At 52.7% G+C, this 14,905-nt stretch overlaps 6 protein-coding genes across 6 annotated transcripts; 1 reads left to right on the top strand and 5 right to left on the bottom strand.

Moving 5' to 3' along the window:
* The first annotated feature begins 422 nt into the window (after positions 1-422).
* On the top strand, positions 423-1,474 carry P170DRAFT_440206 (glutathione S-transferase family protein). The gene is made up of 2 exons (XM_024850025.1): positions 423-1,145; positions 1,299-1,474. Exon 1 carries the CDS (start codon positions 450-452, stop codon positions 1,140-1,142), a length of 693 nt encoding a protein of 230 aa, XP_024700361.1. The 5' UTR covers positions 423-449; the 3' UTR covers positions 1,143-1,145; positions 1,299-1,474.
* On the bottom strand, positions 1,155-2,973 carry P170DRAFT_440205 (amidohydrolase). Its single transcript, XM_024850024.1, has 5 exons — positions 2,688-2,973; positions 2,570-2,618; positions 2,389-2,520; positions 2,033-2,335; positions 1,155-1,966 (listed from the first exon to the last, which is right to left on the bottom strand). Exons 1-5 carry the CDS (start codon positions 2,913-2,915, stop codon positions 1,233-1,235), a joined length of 1,446 nt encoding a protein of 481 aa, XP_024700360.1. The 5' UTR covers positions 2,916-2,973; the 3' UTR covers positions 1,155-1,232.
* Positions 2,974-3,385: 412 nt separating this feature from the next.
* On the bottom strand, positions 3,386-5,158 carry P170DRAFT_467661 (DUF1593-domain-containing protein). The gene is made up of 3 exons (XM_024852490.1): positions 4,799-5,158; positions 3,458-4,758; positions 3,386-3,407 (listed from the first exon to the last, which is right to left on the bottom strand). The coding sequence occupies exons 1-2, from the start codon at positions 5,114-5,116 to the stop codon at positions 3,550-3,552; spliced, it is 1,527 nt and encodes a 508-aa protein (XP_024700359.1). The 5' UTR covers positions 5,117-5,158; the 3' UTR covers positions 3,386-3,407; positions 3,458-3,549.
* Positions 5,159-5,731: 573 nt separating this feature from the next.
* P170DRAFT_502101 (MFS general substrate transporter) lies at positions 5,732-7,435 on the bottom strand (the record flags this gene model as incomplete). The annotated part of the gene is made up of 3 exons (XM_024854177.1): positions 5,732-6,817; positions 6,865-7,069; positions 7,116-7,435. The coding sequence occupies 3 exons, from the start codon at positions 7,433-7,435 to the stop codon at positions 5,732-5,734; spliced, it is 1,611 nt and encodes a 536-aa protein (XP_024700358.1).
* Positions 7,436-8,567: 1,132 nt separating this feature from the next.
* Positions 8,568-11,669, bottom strand: P170DRAFT_513126 (alfa-L-rhamnosidase; the record flags this gene model as incomplete). The annotated part of the gene is made up of 2 exons (XM_024855070.1): positions 8,568-11,433; positions 11,542-11,669. 2 exons carry the CDS (start codon positions 11,667-11,669, stop codon positions 8,568-8,570), a joined length of 2,994 nt encoding a protein of 997 aa, XP_024700357.1.
* A 1,153-nt stretch (positions 11,670-12,822) lies between these two features.
* P170DRAFT_479583 (uncharacterized protein) lies at positions 12,823-14,556 on the bottom strand (the record flags this gene model as incomplete). The annotated part of the gene is made up of 3 exons (XM_024853696.1): positions 12,823-13,802; positions 13,886-14,194; positions 14,250-14,556. The coding sequence occupies 3 exons, from the start codon at positions 14,554-14,556 to the stop codon at positions 12,823-12,825; spliced, it is 1,596 nt and encodes a 531-aa protein (XP_024700356.1).
* Positions 14,557-14,905: the final 349 nt, after the last annotated feature.

Raw genomic sequence — 14,905 nt, 5'->3', positions numbered from 1 at the left:
GCCAACTGATGTGGGTCAATCACTTAGTGATTCGGAATTCATATCAACCCCGAGCTCCATGTCCCACCTCATACCCCTTTAACCAGGGTAGAGTCTATTGGTTCTAAGTCCGACCTGACCTGTTGGCCTGGATACCCCATACGTCTTTAATGGATGATTAATTTAATCGAAATAATTATTCAGACTCCGTAGGAAAACAGGGACTTTAGTAATCTGTTCGGCTCGGTGTCAGATAAAGCCGACAGAACTTGAAGGAACCGACAGGCATTATTAAGGAGGATCCACTCATTAGCTCCACTGGGTAATTACGCAGTAGGACATGCAGTTAGACCGCAGCAGATTTCTATAGAAGGTGAACCATTTAAATTCCCTGCAATGCCTCCTCTATACTCCATCCAATATCAGAAAACCAATATAACTTACCTCACCACCCGAGCTCACCACCCACAATGACAACCCAACTCCAACCCATCAAAGTCTACGGCGGCTCTTTCGGCCCCAACCCCTTCAAAATCTCCATCATCCTCGCAGAGCTCAACCTCCCCACCGAGCCCATCCCCATAGACTTTAGCGAGGTCAAGACCCCCGCCTACGAAGCCATCAACCCGAACGGTCGCCTCCCTGCTATCCACGACCCCAACACCGGCCTCACCCTCTGGGAATCCGGCACCATCATCGAATACCTGATCGAGACGTACGACAAGGACCATATCATTAGCTTTGCCCCTGGCAGCACCGAATCCCACCTCGCGCGCCAATGGCTGCATTTCCAAATGTCCGGCCAAGGACCGTACTACGGCCAAGCAATCTGGTTTACGCGGTACCATCCCGAGCGGGTGCAGAGTGCCGTGGACCGGTATGTGAATGAGGCGCGGCGGGTGTCGAAGGTGTTGGATGGGTGGTTGGAGAGCAGGGAGTGGCTGGTCGGTGGGAAGTTGTCGTATGCGGATTTCGCGTTCGTGTCGTGGCAGAATGGAGCTGGGAGGATGCTGAAGGATGAGGGCTTCGATGAGGATGAGTTTCCGAATGTTAAGGCGTGGTTGGGGAGGATGAATGAGAGGCCGACGATTAAGGGGCTCATTGAAGCGCAGGATAGGATGATGGCGCAGAAGATGGGGAGTGGGACAGGGAATTCGAAGTAGTAGGTAGGGAATCTTCTCTTCTAGCGAATATATGATCGGCCAATTGTACACCCCATGCTCGCATATTTTCAAATTCAACTGAAGACATAACTAATGAGAACCCCCCATAAGAGCTGCCATTCCAGCGCTGACATCCTGTCCTTCTGCCCTCTCTAGCACTCTTTCACGACTCTGCAAAAGCTGCTGCGAAACCTCACTCCAGTCCAATAGAGTTGTATCGGCTGTGTCCAAAGTCCTCTGAATCTCCACCGGTTTCAAAACGCCCCTTTCCTTCACCACCTTCCCATCAACAATGACGGTCTCAATATCCCGCACACTGGCATGCAGCATAACCGCAGCGAGGGGATTTTCCTCAGCAGCACAGACCATAGACGGCGAGGAGGCATCAAAAATGAGAATATCCGCTTTCTTGCCCACGACTAGACTTCCAATCTGATCCTCCATACGGATGGCCTTAGCACCTTGGATTGTGCCGAGATTGAACGCCTGCTCCAGCGTGATGTCAACGCTCGGGTACTCGCCCTTTCGAAACGCCTCGTCATTGCTCACTGCCCGAGTATGTTGCAGGCCGAGGCGCATCTGCGTCAGAATATCAGCGGAATTGTTGGCATGGCAGTCGGTCCCGATGCAGGTGTGTGATTTAAGATCGTGCCGAAACGCAACCGGGTTTCCTAGACCCATTTGCATCTCTGTTTCTGGGGTGCTGCATATGAAGATGTCGTGGTTGATCAAGGTTTGCGCGTCCTCTGTGGAGATGCCGTTGCCGTGGGATATCAGCACGTTGGATGTGAGCTGGTTGTTTTCAGATAGAAGCTGAACGGCGTCTATTAGAGCCGATTAGTCTGGTATGTTTCTCCGAGAGTAACAGGACACCACCAGGGGGGACATACTCTTCATAAGTCCCGCGACATAATGCATTGTGACCAGCTTCAAGCCCAAGGCCTGAGCCTTTTCCCATAAACGGGCCAAAATATCGACAGGGACGCCAGGATCGACGGCTAGGCCTAGAGTAACCCTCCCATTTCCGACCGGTGCAGCTCCTGCCAGGGATTCAAGTGTTTGCAGCCACCACTCGGGGAGGAATTCCTCTTCAAACTCGACCGTCGACGACCACTCTCGAATGCGACGGATCAGCGTGTAGCAGAAAACCGAGCGAATTCCGGAGGAAGCCGACGCCCTGATTGCCTCCGTGGCTACCCACGGAACATCAGCATGCGAGGTAACTGGGCATGATATCTGCACCTACCATGCTGCGGCGAATAGGTCATGTGTGCATGGTCAACGACAGTAGTGACACCACCATCAATGCTCTGCAGACAGCCACCGAGTTGACCCCAGAAGATATCGTCTGGTCGATAGTTGTAGGATTGGAGATTGCCTGTTCTAGTTAACTGTGATTCGACGGGTGACGACATGCGGATTCCAACCTGAAGCCATATACTCCATGAAACCCTGGTCACCATGGCGACCCTTGAGCTATAGGATCAACGATTAACAGCCTTCTTTGATAAGCCATCCATGTAGGACATCTGCCCGGACACGAACCTGACTTTGCCACAGATGATGATGCCCATTGATGAACCCCGGCGAGATGATTTTGGACGTGCAGTCGACTTCCTTGCATCCTGTCGGCGGCGCCAGGTTCTGCCCAATTCCGGTGATCTTATCGCCCTCAATAAGCAAATCGCACTCTTTCAGCGATCGGACTTCCTGGCCCTCATGCTGAAGAATGGTTCCATTCCGAAGGAGAATCGAGTCAGCTGTTGGAGACATGGTGTTTAATCGTCCCGTTCCTGGGATCATGGCTTCTAAGCTGACCAAGCTGGAGTTTATATCCGTTTTTATGCTCAGAGTTCGCGTCTTGCCTTCTCGGCGCAATTGAGTGGAGACGGCAACGTCGGTCTCGGCGTCTCGGAGGCCGAGGCGATTATCGCCGTCTTGGTACCAGGCAGAAGCTGGCCACGTCTTGACTGTCGGTGGGTTTTATTCGTCGGCAATTCTTGGTAAATTGACAGTTGAATCAAACGTGTAGTTCAACAAATCAAGTGTTGTCACATTAGGTGGGCATATTCATCGAAGGATCTCCCAAATGCCAGCTCAAAATCATACAATCCAACTAAACCTGGTACCTCTTAAATTTAAATTGCTACTATGTCGGCCAGGTATAAAACCACAAGACCTGGTCCCCTGGAAATCAAGACAACATTTTAAAAATAACTCAAAAATAGGCAGATCTGAACCGTCTGGGAGAAGATATCACTACTACTAAATATAGTTAGCACGCGAAATCAAACCCTTTGCCGGATAACTCCTACCTCCTTTTGTCGAACACGGCGGCTAAAGGACTCAGAGGCATTGGGGCCCGCTGAGGATCGTTATGCCAACTAAAAGCTTTCATCCATACCCCCTAGACCACAGCCAACATGGCATCGCCAATAGCATCCGCACCATTTCCCCCACCTAATAGTTTCTCGTTCGTTGTCTGAATGAGTATCCGCCGATAGCTGATCAGAGGCGGCGACCCATTATCCTTAACCTCCAGAACGAGATGCAGCAACTGTCCCCGACGCAACGGTTTCCGACTGATGAGTTCCACACAGCATTTCTCTGGCGGAGGCAGCTTCACCTCGACGATACTACCAGTAGAATCAAGCGTCCGGATATCGAGACTCCCAACCTCATGTTCAGGCGACCACTGCGTCGCACTGGGATCGACGTATTGGTACCACCTGAAGGTCAACACATCGCCTGGATCCGGGTCATACGTCGCAGACGCATCGAGTCGAAGCGTGGAGCCAGCTTCCAGCTCGAATAGAAGCGGCTCTGTCCCTGTGCTACCATTAACATCCACAACAGGATGGTGGTTCGCAGCGTCCAGGTTACGAGAAAGCGTCCACTGCATGCGCGCCGCGAAGTCATTCTGAAACGCATCCCGCCACCGCCAGACCGTCGCCTGGTTCGACTTATGTCTCCGTCCATCATGCCCGATCACTTCGTCCGCGCAATCGCTAAAATGTCCACTGACGACTCCCTTGCCGCTCACATCCGTCAGACCGTACCGTCCGCCCCAGGACCCGTACTCGGGATGCTCGGGGACCCCGAGTCCGTTCTGAATGATATACAGAAAAGTCGGGGTGTCGCCTTCCGGGATGAACATGAAGTCTGGATATGCCGATGCGAGGGGCCCGATCTGAATATTCTCACGGATCCACTCCTTGCTGACTTTACACGGGTCCGGGCCGCCGTGGTCAAAGCCGTACCAGCGCTCGCCGGAGATGCCAGACCACGCGGCCAGACCGTACTGGCACCATGCGTGGACAGAGCAAATATAGAAGAGCTCAGGGTATCGGTGGCGGATCCACACGCCTGTGTCGTCCTGGTCCGAGATCGTGTAGATGCGGAGCTTCGATCGCAACCGTGCGGCGTCGCCAGCGGAGCGGGTGTTCTGGATTCTCAGCAGAACTGACGCCAGCACGTTCGTCCCGCCCCAGCAGAGGATCCACAATGGCTGGTCGGAGGGGTCCTCTATGCGCTCGAGAAGTAACTCCGCGCCTTCGCTGAGAGCGATGTCGTCGCCGACCGCGGACATGCCGTATGTCTTTTCCGGGGTTGTTAACTGTTGCTGGGGCTAAGGGAGCGTGGTAGTGCAGACGTACCTCAGGGCCCTTTTTGATCAGCGACCGCAGAAACTGAGCTGTGGGATACGGATGATCTGGATGTGCGTGCGCGTTGAGATTCTGCTCGACCTTTTCATAGGCGTCGACGATCTTGTGCATGTCTTGCGGACAGACCTTCGTTTTCATCCAGTTCGATGTGCAGGCCACCAGGCCTTCGGTCCGGAACTGGTTGGCGTAGAGCAGGTATCGCACGAGCGATTCCGCATCGTCTGGCTCGTTTGAGATATCGCTCAGGATGAACACGCGAGGCTTCGTGGGAAAGGTCTGGAGCTCGCGGTGGGTGGAAGGGGTCGTCATGATCGGTGAAATGGAGTCTGCTCGCAATATTGTCGCGTTCTCAGCGAGAGCGACTAGAACCGGTCTTAGGCAAGGCTTAGTTTATATTTCATATCCGGTCAGAATGAAAAGAGAAACTCGTGCCACGGGTTACCTTTACGAAAGGCGGAGAAACTGGGGCTTTGACCAGAGCATTTGGACCTGTAGGAAAAGTCTACTCCGTGCCTGGTTTAGTTTCCCCACCAAAATCAATTGTCGGTGTATGCAGGGTCCGACGGTCCGGATGCTCCATATATTAGTCTAGTGGACATCATTATACAATGCACAGCTGGCTAGAGTTGAGAATGCAGCGCTCTCCCTTTCAGTTGGGGGCTTTTATACCCCAATAGTGTTGACGAAGGGAGGTTCAATGTTAGAAGTAAAATAGTCTTGCTGTTCAAGAGTGTTGTATTGGAGTCGTAATATATAAGGAAATGAGCTATAACAAAAGCGAAATATTGCATATACTCTTTGAACAACTGATCATGATCCCTGCTTTCAATGATCAAGATTACGCGGACCTTCTCTGCAAAGCAGACCAGAGCTCTACCCACGCTCGTCACCACTATTCCACCTTTGCAAATGCCCCAAGCCCCCTCATACATCCTTCTCGTCAACGCCGTTATTCTTTTCCAGTACTGCCTCGTCTCGGACCTCCACCTCCGTCTTGTACGTCTTGAACTTCCTCGCAGGCACCCGCTTCATAAACATCTCGTCCAACTCGGCGTAACTGCGCCCGGCAGTCTCAGGCTGATAGAACCACACATAAACAATGCACAGTACCGAAATGCCCCCGAAGATGAACGCCGTTTTGGCGCCCAGATTGGCCTTGTCCGGGTTGAAGATAAACGGGATCACAAACGCCCACATCGTAAAGAGGCCATTCTGGAGGGCGACGCTAATGGCGATGGACTTGACGCGCAGACGAGACGTTGCTGTTTCAGCAAGCAGGGTGAATGCGGTGGAACCGACGGTGAGATTGAAGCACCACACGTAGAACAGCTCGAGGGCAATAACGCCCTTGATCGCGGGCACTTCGGACAGGGTGCCCAGGCCGCCTGCGATCATAAGGACGATTGTGAGCACGACAAGGCCCCAGAATGTAAGGTCACGACGACCGACGCGGTCGATAACGAACCATGAGAGGATGTTCCCAAACATGCTCAGGGTCTGCTGCGCGATCTGGAGCTGGAATGATTCCCGCGCGGTGTAGCCCGCGAGCTGCGCGTAGTATGTGAAGTAGCTCCCGATGAAGTAGACGCCGCTCAGAGCCACGAAAGACATGGGAGCAATAGAGATGATGGTCCGGCGTAAGTTGCTGAGCCGAAAACACTCCATGTAAGTCACGCCTTCGGTCTCATCGCGAATCATACTCAGTGTCGCTTTGATGCGCGCGATGTGTGTGGGGATTTCATCCCCCGGTATACCAAGCGAGTTGAGTGACTTTGCTGCAGCAGCGTCTTTGTCCACGCTGAGTAGCCACCAGGGCGATTCGGGCATGAATGGCCATACGACGGTGGCGATGACAGCGAAGCCGTACTGCGAACTGAATAAAGCGCGGTACGCCCACCGCCCATCCGTGTCGGAGGTGTAGTTCATGATAATGGCGCCGATAAAGGGCCCGAAGGTGAAGGCGAAGGCGCAGATGGCCGTCATCACACCACGCAAGGCCAGGGGTGCAATCTAATAAGGTCAGTCAGAAATCAGCCGGTTTGGAGCGGTACCCAAACCTCTCCAACGTAAGACACTGCGACGGACGTGTGGGTCCCGATTGCAACTCCGTTGATGAACTTGCCCACAAAGAAAAGCTCGATTGTCTTTGCGGTCACTTCGAGGGTGATACCCACATAGCCGATCACCAAACCGATTAGCAGCGTATATTTGCGTCCGATTTTGTCCGCTAGATACGCTGCACCCAGGGTTCCAATGGCCACACTTCGAGAGTTAACATCGCCCGTAGGTGGCAAGGGCTGACACTTACGCTGCTACGGGAGCTCCGTTTATTGCGCTCTGCCAGCTGCCGTCAAGAACATAGTTGCCTGCATACACATGGCCAAAATCCTTGCGGAACTGGGGAATTCCAATGACCTGTCCCCCTGCGAGATTTTCGAAGCTCGCGAGGATGAGGCACCATGCTCCGTAGATGCACCACAAGATACTTTTGGTGTACTTCCTGAGGGCTTTCACCTTACCAATTTGTGTTTCTTTTGATAGTTGGGCGACGCCTCGATCGGAGTTTTCGATCTGCTCGATTTCTGGCGAATGCTTATCCTCTTTGTCATTGTTTGGACTGGAAGACATGGTAATACAGCTGTATATAGAGAGAGGACGTCTTTTCTGGATCAATATGTTGTTTCAATGTGCGGTGGGAAAATAGAACACTGCACTAGTATGTATGATTGCGACAGAACCTTTCCTTTACTTGTTTCATCCATTTCTCCAATATATATACTAGTACGAGTCAAAGTCCACTGGTAATACGACCACGTAACTCGGGATCTATTCCCAGCTTTTTTTTTGCCATAGCACAACGACCCAAAAAAGAAAGTATAACCCTCGCATTGAATCCTGCCGAGTCCAAGGTGGCTTAATGGTCGTGGGGTTACCCCGAAGGCGGAGGTCCAATGTACCGATCCTCCGAGCATCCATGGCGTAGTTAGGCCAATCACTCGGAGCATGATCAAATGCAGGGTCTGTTGTCTGCGCGGTATTTCTGCGGGGGAGGTCTCTTCTCCACAAACCCCAGTTCTGGGCTTGATGTGGCTGTAGTATGCCCCCAGTCCAGACCCATATACTCATTCTGTTGAGGGATTATCCCCCCTAGTGTGTGCTCGGGGCGACTAGCGGTGCCTCGGACGCAGTCAGGTTCGGGCAAAGAACCCTCCGAGAGAGGTTGCCATGTTTACATTCTTGTCGAGCGCCCATGATTCAGATTCCTCCTTCGATGTAGCCTACTTGAATATTGAATACGCTTTGCCGCGTAGACTATTAAAATCAAGTATCCGAGGCCACATGACCCCCTGGATGGCCGATAGAGCTACTTATAGTGTTCAGAGGTCGAATAAGACATATGTAGCTGAGATACGAGCATAGCGATACCTGCAGAATGTGCAGAACTAGGAATCCACACAAATGAAGCATCTGAACGACAACTATGAATTGGCATCATGCCTAAGAGGGATTGGGAGTTCTACTGATGTCAGAACGCCAATTTGGTCGCAAACTGGAGTTGGGGACCAATATCCATTCAGCCAAACCTGGAGATTTACATAGTAGGGTAAATACTTTCCAGGTCGTCAGGCAGTAACATGAGCATAAAAGATAAAATTATCTTCTACTTATTCTTAGGATAAAGCATGTGAGCAATTTTCAGAATGAAAAGGGCCACCTGCAATTTACAACAGAAACACGGCCGGGTATACTCAAGTTGCTCTCAACAATCCTCTCGGAATTCTGTGAGACGTGCCGTTGGCGGCCATGGCCCTTCTGATGTATAGATGCATTCGAAATGGTAGGAGCCCGAGCCTACCAATTTCGCGTCAGACGCCTCAGATCCAACATTCTGCACCCGATTCCCCTGCGGAAGCACAACCAGGGCAGTGCTATTCGGCGGCACAGTCAGGTCCATTTGGAATATCTGATCTGGGCCGTCTTCAATCCGCCACTCACACCGGATCAACCCACATGGAGACTTGAGCTCAACAAAAGCGTTCGTAAGAGTTCCACCCGGACGGGGTTGCACGATGAATCTACGCCACCCAGGCTCATCAGCCACGGGCCGTAGCCCTCCTACCACTGTGTGCAGCCAGTCCGCTACAGCACCTAACGCATAGTGATTAAAGCTGGTCATCGCGCCTGGGTTGACTGAGCCATCTGGAAGCATGCTGTCCCAGCGTTCCCATACTGTCGTTGCGCCCATCTTTACCGCGTAAAGCCAGGATGGACACCCCTCTTCGAGAAGCATGCGGTAGGCAATCTGCAGATTCCCAGACGATGATAGAGCATGCAGAATGGCAGGGGTACCTGCGAACCCGGTACTGACGCGGAACTTGGCATATTGGACCAAACGCACGAGACGGTCTGCTGCATTTCCCCGTCTTCGAAGCGCGTCTTGGGCCTGGGAACGCTTGTCTTGAAGCTGTGGAGTATCGTGAAGGTTGAAGTTCAACGCAAGAGCGATACTTGTTTGAGAATCGCCAACAAGCAGGCCTGATGGAGACATGTACTTCTCCTGAAATGCCCGCATGAGACTCTGAAAGTCCGCGCCATACCTCGCGCAATCGTCTGGATTCCCCAGAATGCCAGCGACCCTGGCCATGATGCCTGTCACATAGACAAGATACTCATCTGCCACTAGGGTGCCGTCGGTCCGCGACAAACCAGGCTCTTGCGGTGGAGCATTAGGGTCCAGCCAGTTTCCCAACTGCCAGATATCGGGATCCCATAATCCATCTTCTCCTCTGGGGATCGCACTGTCGAGATATATCTTCATCCCAGAATAGCTTTCGCGCAAAGTCTCGACGTCACCGAAATATTGATACAGCACCCAGGGCAGCAAAATGACAACGTCGTCCCAGATAGCCTGTGCAAGAGCCGGCCACTTCCATTCGGACAAGCAATTAGGGACCACAAACGGAACAACCCCATTGCTGTCCCGCTGGTCTTGGATCAAATCTATCATCCAGTTCCCCAGCATGCCGTCACAGTCGTAGAGGAACGCAGCCGTGGGAGAGAAAATCTGAATATCCCCGGTCCAGCCCATTCGCTCATCTCGCTGCGGGCAATCGGTCGGTATTGAGAAGAAGTTCCCTCGCATGCTCCATACGACATTCTCGTGAAACCGATTGAGCAGATCATCGGAGCATCCGAAGTAACCCGTGCGGTCCATGTCAGTATGCATCACTAAGGCCGAGACAGAATCGATAGTCAGGGGGTCTGCTGCGTCTTGAGTATGCCATCCCTGGAACTCGGCGTACCGAAACCCATGATAGGTGAAAGAGACCGACCAGTCCCGGACCGTATCATCCTGGCCGAAGATAAGCGTATCCGTTGCCCGGGCGCCTCTCAGCGGCCGAACCGCAAGCTCCCCATCCTCCAGCGCTTCCGCATGTCGGATCTGCACGCGGTGGCCAAGCGGTCTTTTCAATCCGTGAATCTGGACCCTTCCCACGAGATTCTGCCCGAAATCAACCACTGACTTCCCCGAGCGGGTACGAAAGACCTTGACCGGCCGGACAGTCTGGGTGACTTTCACCGCGGGCGCCGAGGTCACCACCAACTCCGCAGAAGGGAAGGGCATGCGCTTCACTTGCTGCCAGCGCGAGACTTCCGACCTGGGTCGATTCCAGTCCGATTCCTCCAGTCGACGATCATACAATTCCCCATTCCAGATGCCACTCGCCAGGATGGGCGACAGCTGACTTTCCCATGTCTCGTCCGATTGAAGGAGCAAGGACGGCGCTATCCCATCCTCCTCGAGGACCTCCAACTGAGCCAAAGCACCTATCTCGCTGCCGTACAGACACCGAGTGCGATTGTCCCAGGCGATTTCCCCCGCGTACCAGCCTTCCGCAACCTCGATCCCCAGCGTATTCTCTCCGGAGACCAACAAATCCGCAACGTCGTACACCTGGTACTGGATTCGGTGATGATAGCTGGTATATCCAGGCGTCATATGATCGCCCCCAACGCGTCTGCCGTTCAGATATGCCACGTAGAGACCCAGCGCTGTTATATATAGCCTTGCGCGCGCGAGCGGGACACGAGAGCTCAGCCGGAACGTCTTCCTCAACCGGATCGGTCTTAGGCCTTTATCACACGGATCCGGGGCCGGCGAAAGAGCGGATGTGATGAAGCTTGCCGTCCAGTCCTCTCGCGCCAGCAGACCAGCCTCGATAGATATCCAGTGCGACCACGGAGTTGAGGCCGCGGATTCCGGACCCCCTGCGCGTTCAGTCCGGCCATGGGCTCTGACTCGCAATGCGGCCGTTTCGCGCGAGACAAGCGGTTGATCGGGCCATGACTCTGAGAGGGAAGTTGAGCTCGCGACTCTAAAGACCTTAGTCTCTCCAGAGCCGCTTGGCCTCTGGATCTCGATGTCGTATGCGGTTTGGGTCCAGCCCGCCGGTCCTTTGACGGTTGCGCGGTAGCGCCACGCAATTTGGGGCTCGGCAGATACCCCTAACGCGGAGTGTTGACGCGCGATCCGTAGGTCGTAGATCTCGATCATGATGAGGGGATGATAGTGGTGCGTGACGTGCGAAATCGAAAGATTGTTCTTGTATACAGCCTGCTGCCTTCTAGCGCGCTGTTAGCGAGGGCAGAGAATTTCCAAAACACAGCACCGATATTGCAGCGTTGACAGGCAAGCTGTTATGCATCTAGAGAGAGGGTAATGCGATCTTTACCTTCGGGGAGTAAAAGCCCCGAGCAGTTCAGAGTCGGTTTCTTCGGGCGAAAGCACACGACCTCGCCGGTTGTATTCGGCAGTCGTAGGCACCGGCTTCCGGATACGGATGTCTTGGCATCTTTCCATATGAATCCATTCACGAAATTCTATTCTTCACGTCAGCCCTGCATAGTCGCGCGAAGAGTACCCTATACGGTACAGCGCTGCCTCACTCTCTCCGCATGGTATTCCATCCCAAACCCACGACTGCGATGTGAGGGAATAAAGCCTGGTTGGTCATCTCGACTATGATGACAACTCTACATCTGTTGACTTCCGCAAATAAACATCCATACCCATACCCAACCAATTTAACAGTTCCCGGCATCCAGCCAAACAAGTAAATGGTATCAGATCCTCTAGTGGGTCGTACGAAACATACTTCCATCAACACTTCAATCGATAAACACCCTTGGACTTGGAATCAAACTTCAGTAGAACCTTTCGCCGAGACTGGTCGCAGTCGTCCATTCCCTTCACGAACATCGCTATCATAGGTAACAGATATCTATATTTACAATACCGATCACTCCATATCAAGCCAGACAAGCCTCAAAGCGAAGAAACCATCCGCATATAACAGGCATGCATAGAGTAGCCGCAAGAAAGAAGAAAACACCCCTAACATCCCATCGACAACCTACCAGGACATGGATTTGCTTTCTTCGACAAACAAAAACAAGAAGCGCAAGAACTTAGATTCCTTCCCAAAGCCGTACACTCACCCTCTTCATTAAAGACTAGTCATTGGCCCGGATTCGAAACACAATTCTCTGCACCAAATATCACGAAGATCACTCAACAGATATCTCCTGACATCCACAGAGCACAAATGGATAATTCGAGAACAGTCAGTTACTTCACGGCTGTGCGTACCGTAGTGTTGTTACCTCAACCAAGAACCTGCGCTGAGAATCTGTACCTAGCCATACCCTGGAAGGACGGTCTATAGCTGAAAGAGATGACTACTCTAGCTTCATCTATAGACATCAAGATACCCCGCGGAGAAGAACCTGCTCTACGAGTCTCCAAGTGACAAGGCCCTTCTATAACGAATTCAGTTACCGAAACAATAAGGGGGCTGTGATTTGACATCATCCAAGTGGATTTGAACTAAACTAGTACAGTAAACTCAGTCATAACTTAACTGCTGTGAAGGCCGACGCGAAACTGAGGAGTGATAGGATTGACAAATTCAGGCAACAGGACAAAGAAAATTGGAACCATGATCCAGGGGACACTACTGATTATCTCTCTCTTTATCTTCCGACCTTCTACGACGATGGAATACTCTTCGCAACGCCGCTCCCACTCTTCCGCGGATCCGCCACTGGTTCTGCCGCTGGTTCTGCCGCTGGTTCTGCTGCGCGTAGTGCCGCTCGACTTCCTGCAGGATTATCGTCAGGGTTTGCGGCGAGATGTCCTGCTGTACTTGCCCCTGGAGTTGCTGCTGAATTTGCTGCTGGAGTTGCTGCTGCTGGGGTGTCAGCTGGATTGGCTGCTGGCTTGTCTGCTGGTTTGTCTGCTGGTCTGGCTGCTGGTCTGGCTGCTGGTCTGGCTGCTGGTCTGGCTGCTGGTCTGGCTGCTGGGGTGTCGGCTGGGTTGTCTGCTGGGTTGTGTTCTCGGTCCCGTCGGCTAAGGTTGGTGATACTGGAGTCATCGTCAACGTTGACGGCGCGTTTCCTGCAGGCGATGTACCAGATACTCGCGGTTGTCCCGGTATAGGTAAATGGGCCGGTGGACCATCCCGGTCTGCCGTTGTGTCTGCGTGCCCACCTCGACTGCCCGATGCATCTTCCTGGTTTGATGTGCCTCGCTGGTCGGTTTCCCGGCCGCCTCCGTGGCCGTCCGATATATCTCGCTGCCCTGAGGATGCAACCCGAACAGATGGCACTTTTTGGATGGGAATAGACCCCTGCGGTGTGGGGTGCTCTGGGTTTGAAAAGGTTTGCCGGCTTGGAGTAGGTTCCTGGATACTTGCGTCCACAGGATCAACGGGCAAACCGCCGACTTCTATAGTTTTCCAGAGTATCTTCACTGCATCAATGGGACTGATCAGCTCTCTGTCGTGTCCTACATCTAAGCGCGGTTCTGCGATCCTCGGGCCCCTAGTAGCCTCCTGCGGTGACCTATTTGTTCCGCAAGGGCGGTTCTGGAGACCATGCCTGCACCTTTCAACCCTCCGTGTCTCGTTTCCAACTGTACGCACATTTTGAGCGGCTATGGCGTTCAGACATTCGCACGTACCCGTTAGCTTTTGTTACAAAGAAGTTGCCATTTGAGCTGTGGATAAGGAGACTCACAATCCGCGAACTCCCGGCAAGATGCATGCGGTGAGTGTGACGCATCCGCAGTATCGGGGCTATCAGTTGTGATAGGCGAATCTTGGTAATTATCATCAAGTAGGAGCGTGCTGCCTTCGCTACTTGTGCTTCTAGTGACAGCCACTATTGGCACTTCATTGGAGTTTCTTGGTGTCACAGCGGACAGTGGACCAGCAGGCGGACCAGCAGGCGAACCAGCACCTGATGAGGCGGTCGATGCACGGAGCTGCTGGACTGGAGTATTATCCTCGCCTGACCTCTCGGGCTCTGATGCTGGTTCAGGGAAGTCTAGTAGGTATCAGCTTCAGACTCGATCATGAGCTTTCATCATGACACTACGTACCGCGCTCCCTCCGACGTTGCACCCCTGCTAACAACGAGTTAAGCGAAGAGTAAAAGGGCGGTAATTCCGGTATCTGAGGAGGGCCGTCATCCTCGAAGGGAAAATGAAGTTCATCGTGGTCGTTTCCGGCAGATTCGTTCTGGCTTTGACCTGATCTTGAAGAACTGGGAGACCCTGACTCTGGCTGATTTTGCGGTCGTGCTGAGCTCTCGGCTTCATCCCTGCGGGCTCGGTATTCCACTCTTCCAAAGCGGTGGAAATCTCGGCCTCGGCCAGAATTTGGGTGATAAGGTCCGCGATAAGTCATAATGTGAGAGTGTGAATGAAACGAATGTGGTAGATAATGGGGGTAGGTCGTAGTAATAAATGAGATAAGACGTTGTTTGAAAAGTAAATATGCGATGGAATATGAAGAGGTAGAGGTAGTTGTTGTGTCCAAAGAATGGCCTTGTAGAATTTGACCTGGTGGTGACTTGCTCGAGGGCAGGAGCAGCCTCCTTCCTCTAGAGAAGGCGCGAGGCGTAGGAAGGTCCTGCTACTTGCCAACAGTAGAGCTGACAGTTCGGTAACACGGGCCACTCGTTGTATCGTTATCGCTGATATTCATTTGATTTTGACTGATCTCACAATATGCTGATCGTAAAGCGCTTACTTGT

This window comes from Aspergillus steynii, assembly GCF_002849105.1.
Source record: "Aspergillus steynii IBT 23096 chromosome Unknown P170scaffold_8, whole genome shotgun sequence".
Lineage (NCBI taxonomy): Eukaryota > Fungi > Ascomycota > Eurotiomycetes > Eurotiales > Aspergillaceae > Aspergillus > Aspergillus steynii.
The sequence above is the reverse complement of the archived record's forward strand: the minus strand, read 5'-3'. Positions and strand labels throughout refer to the sequence as shown.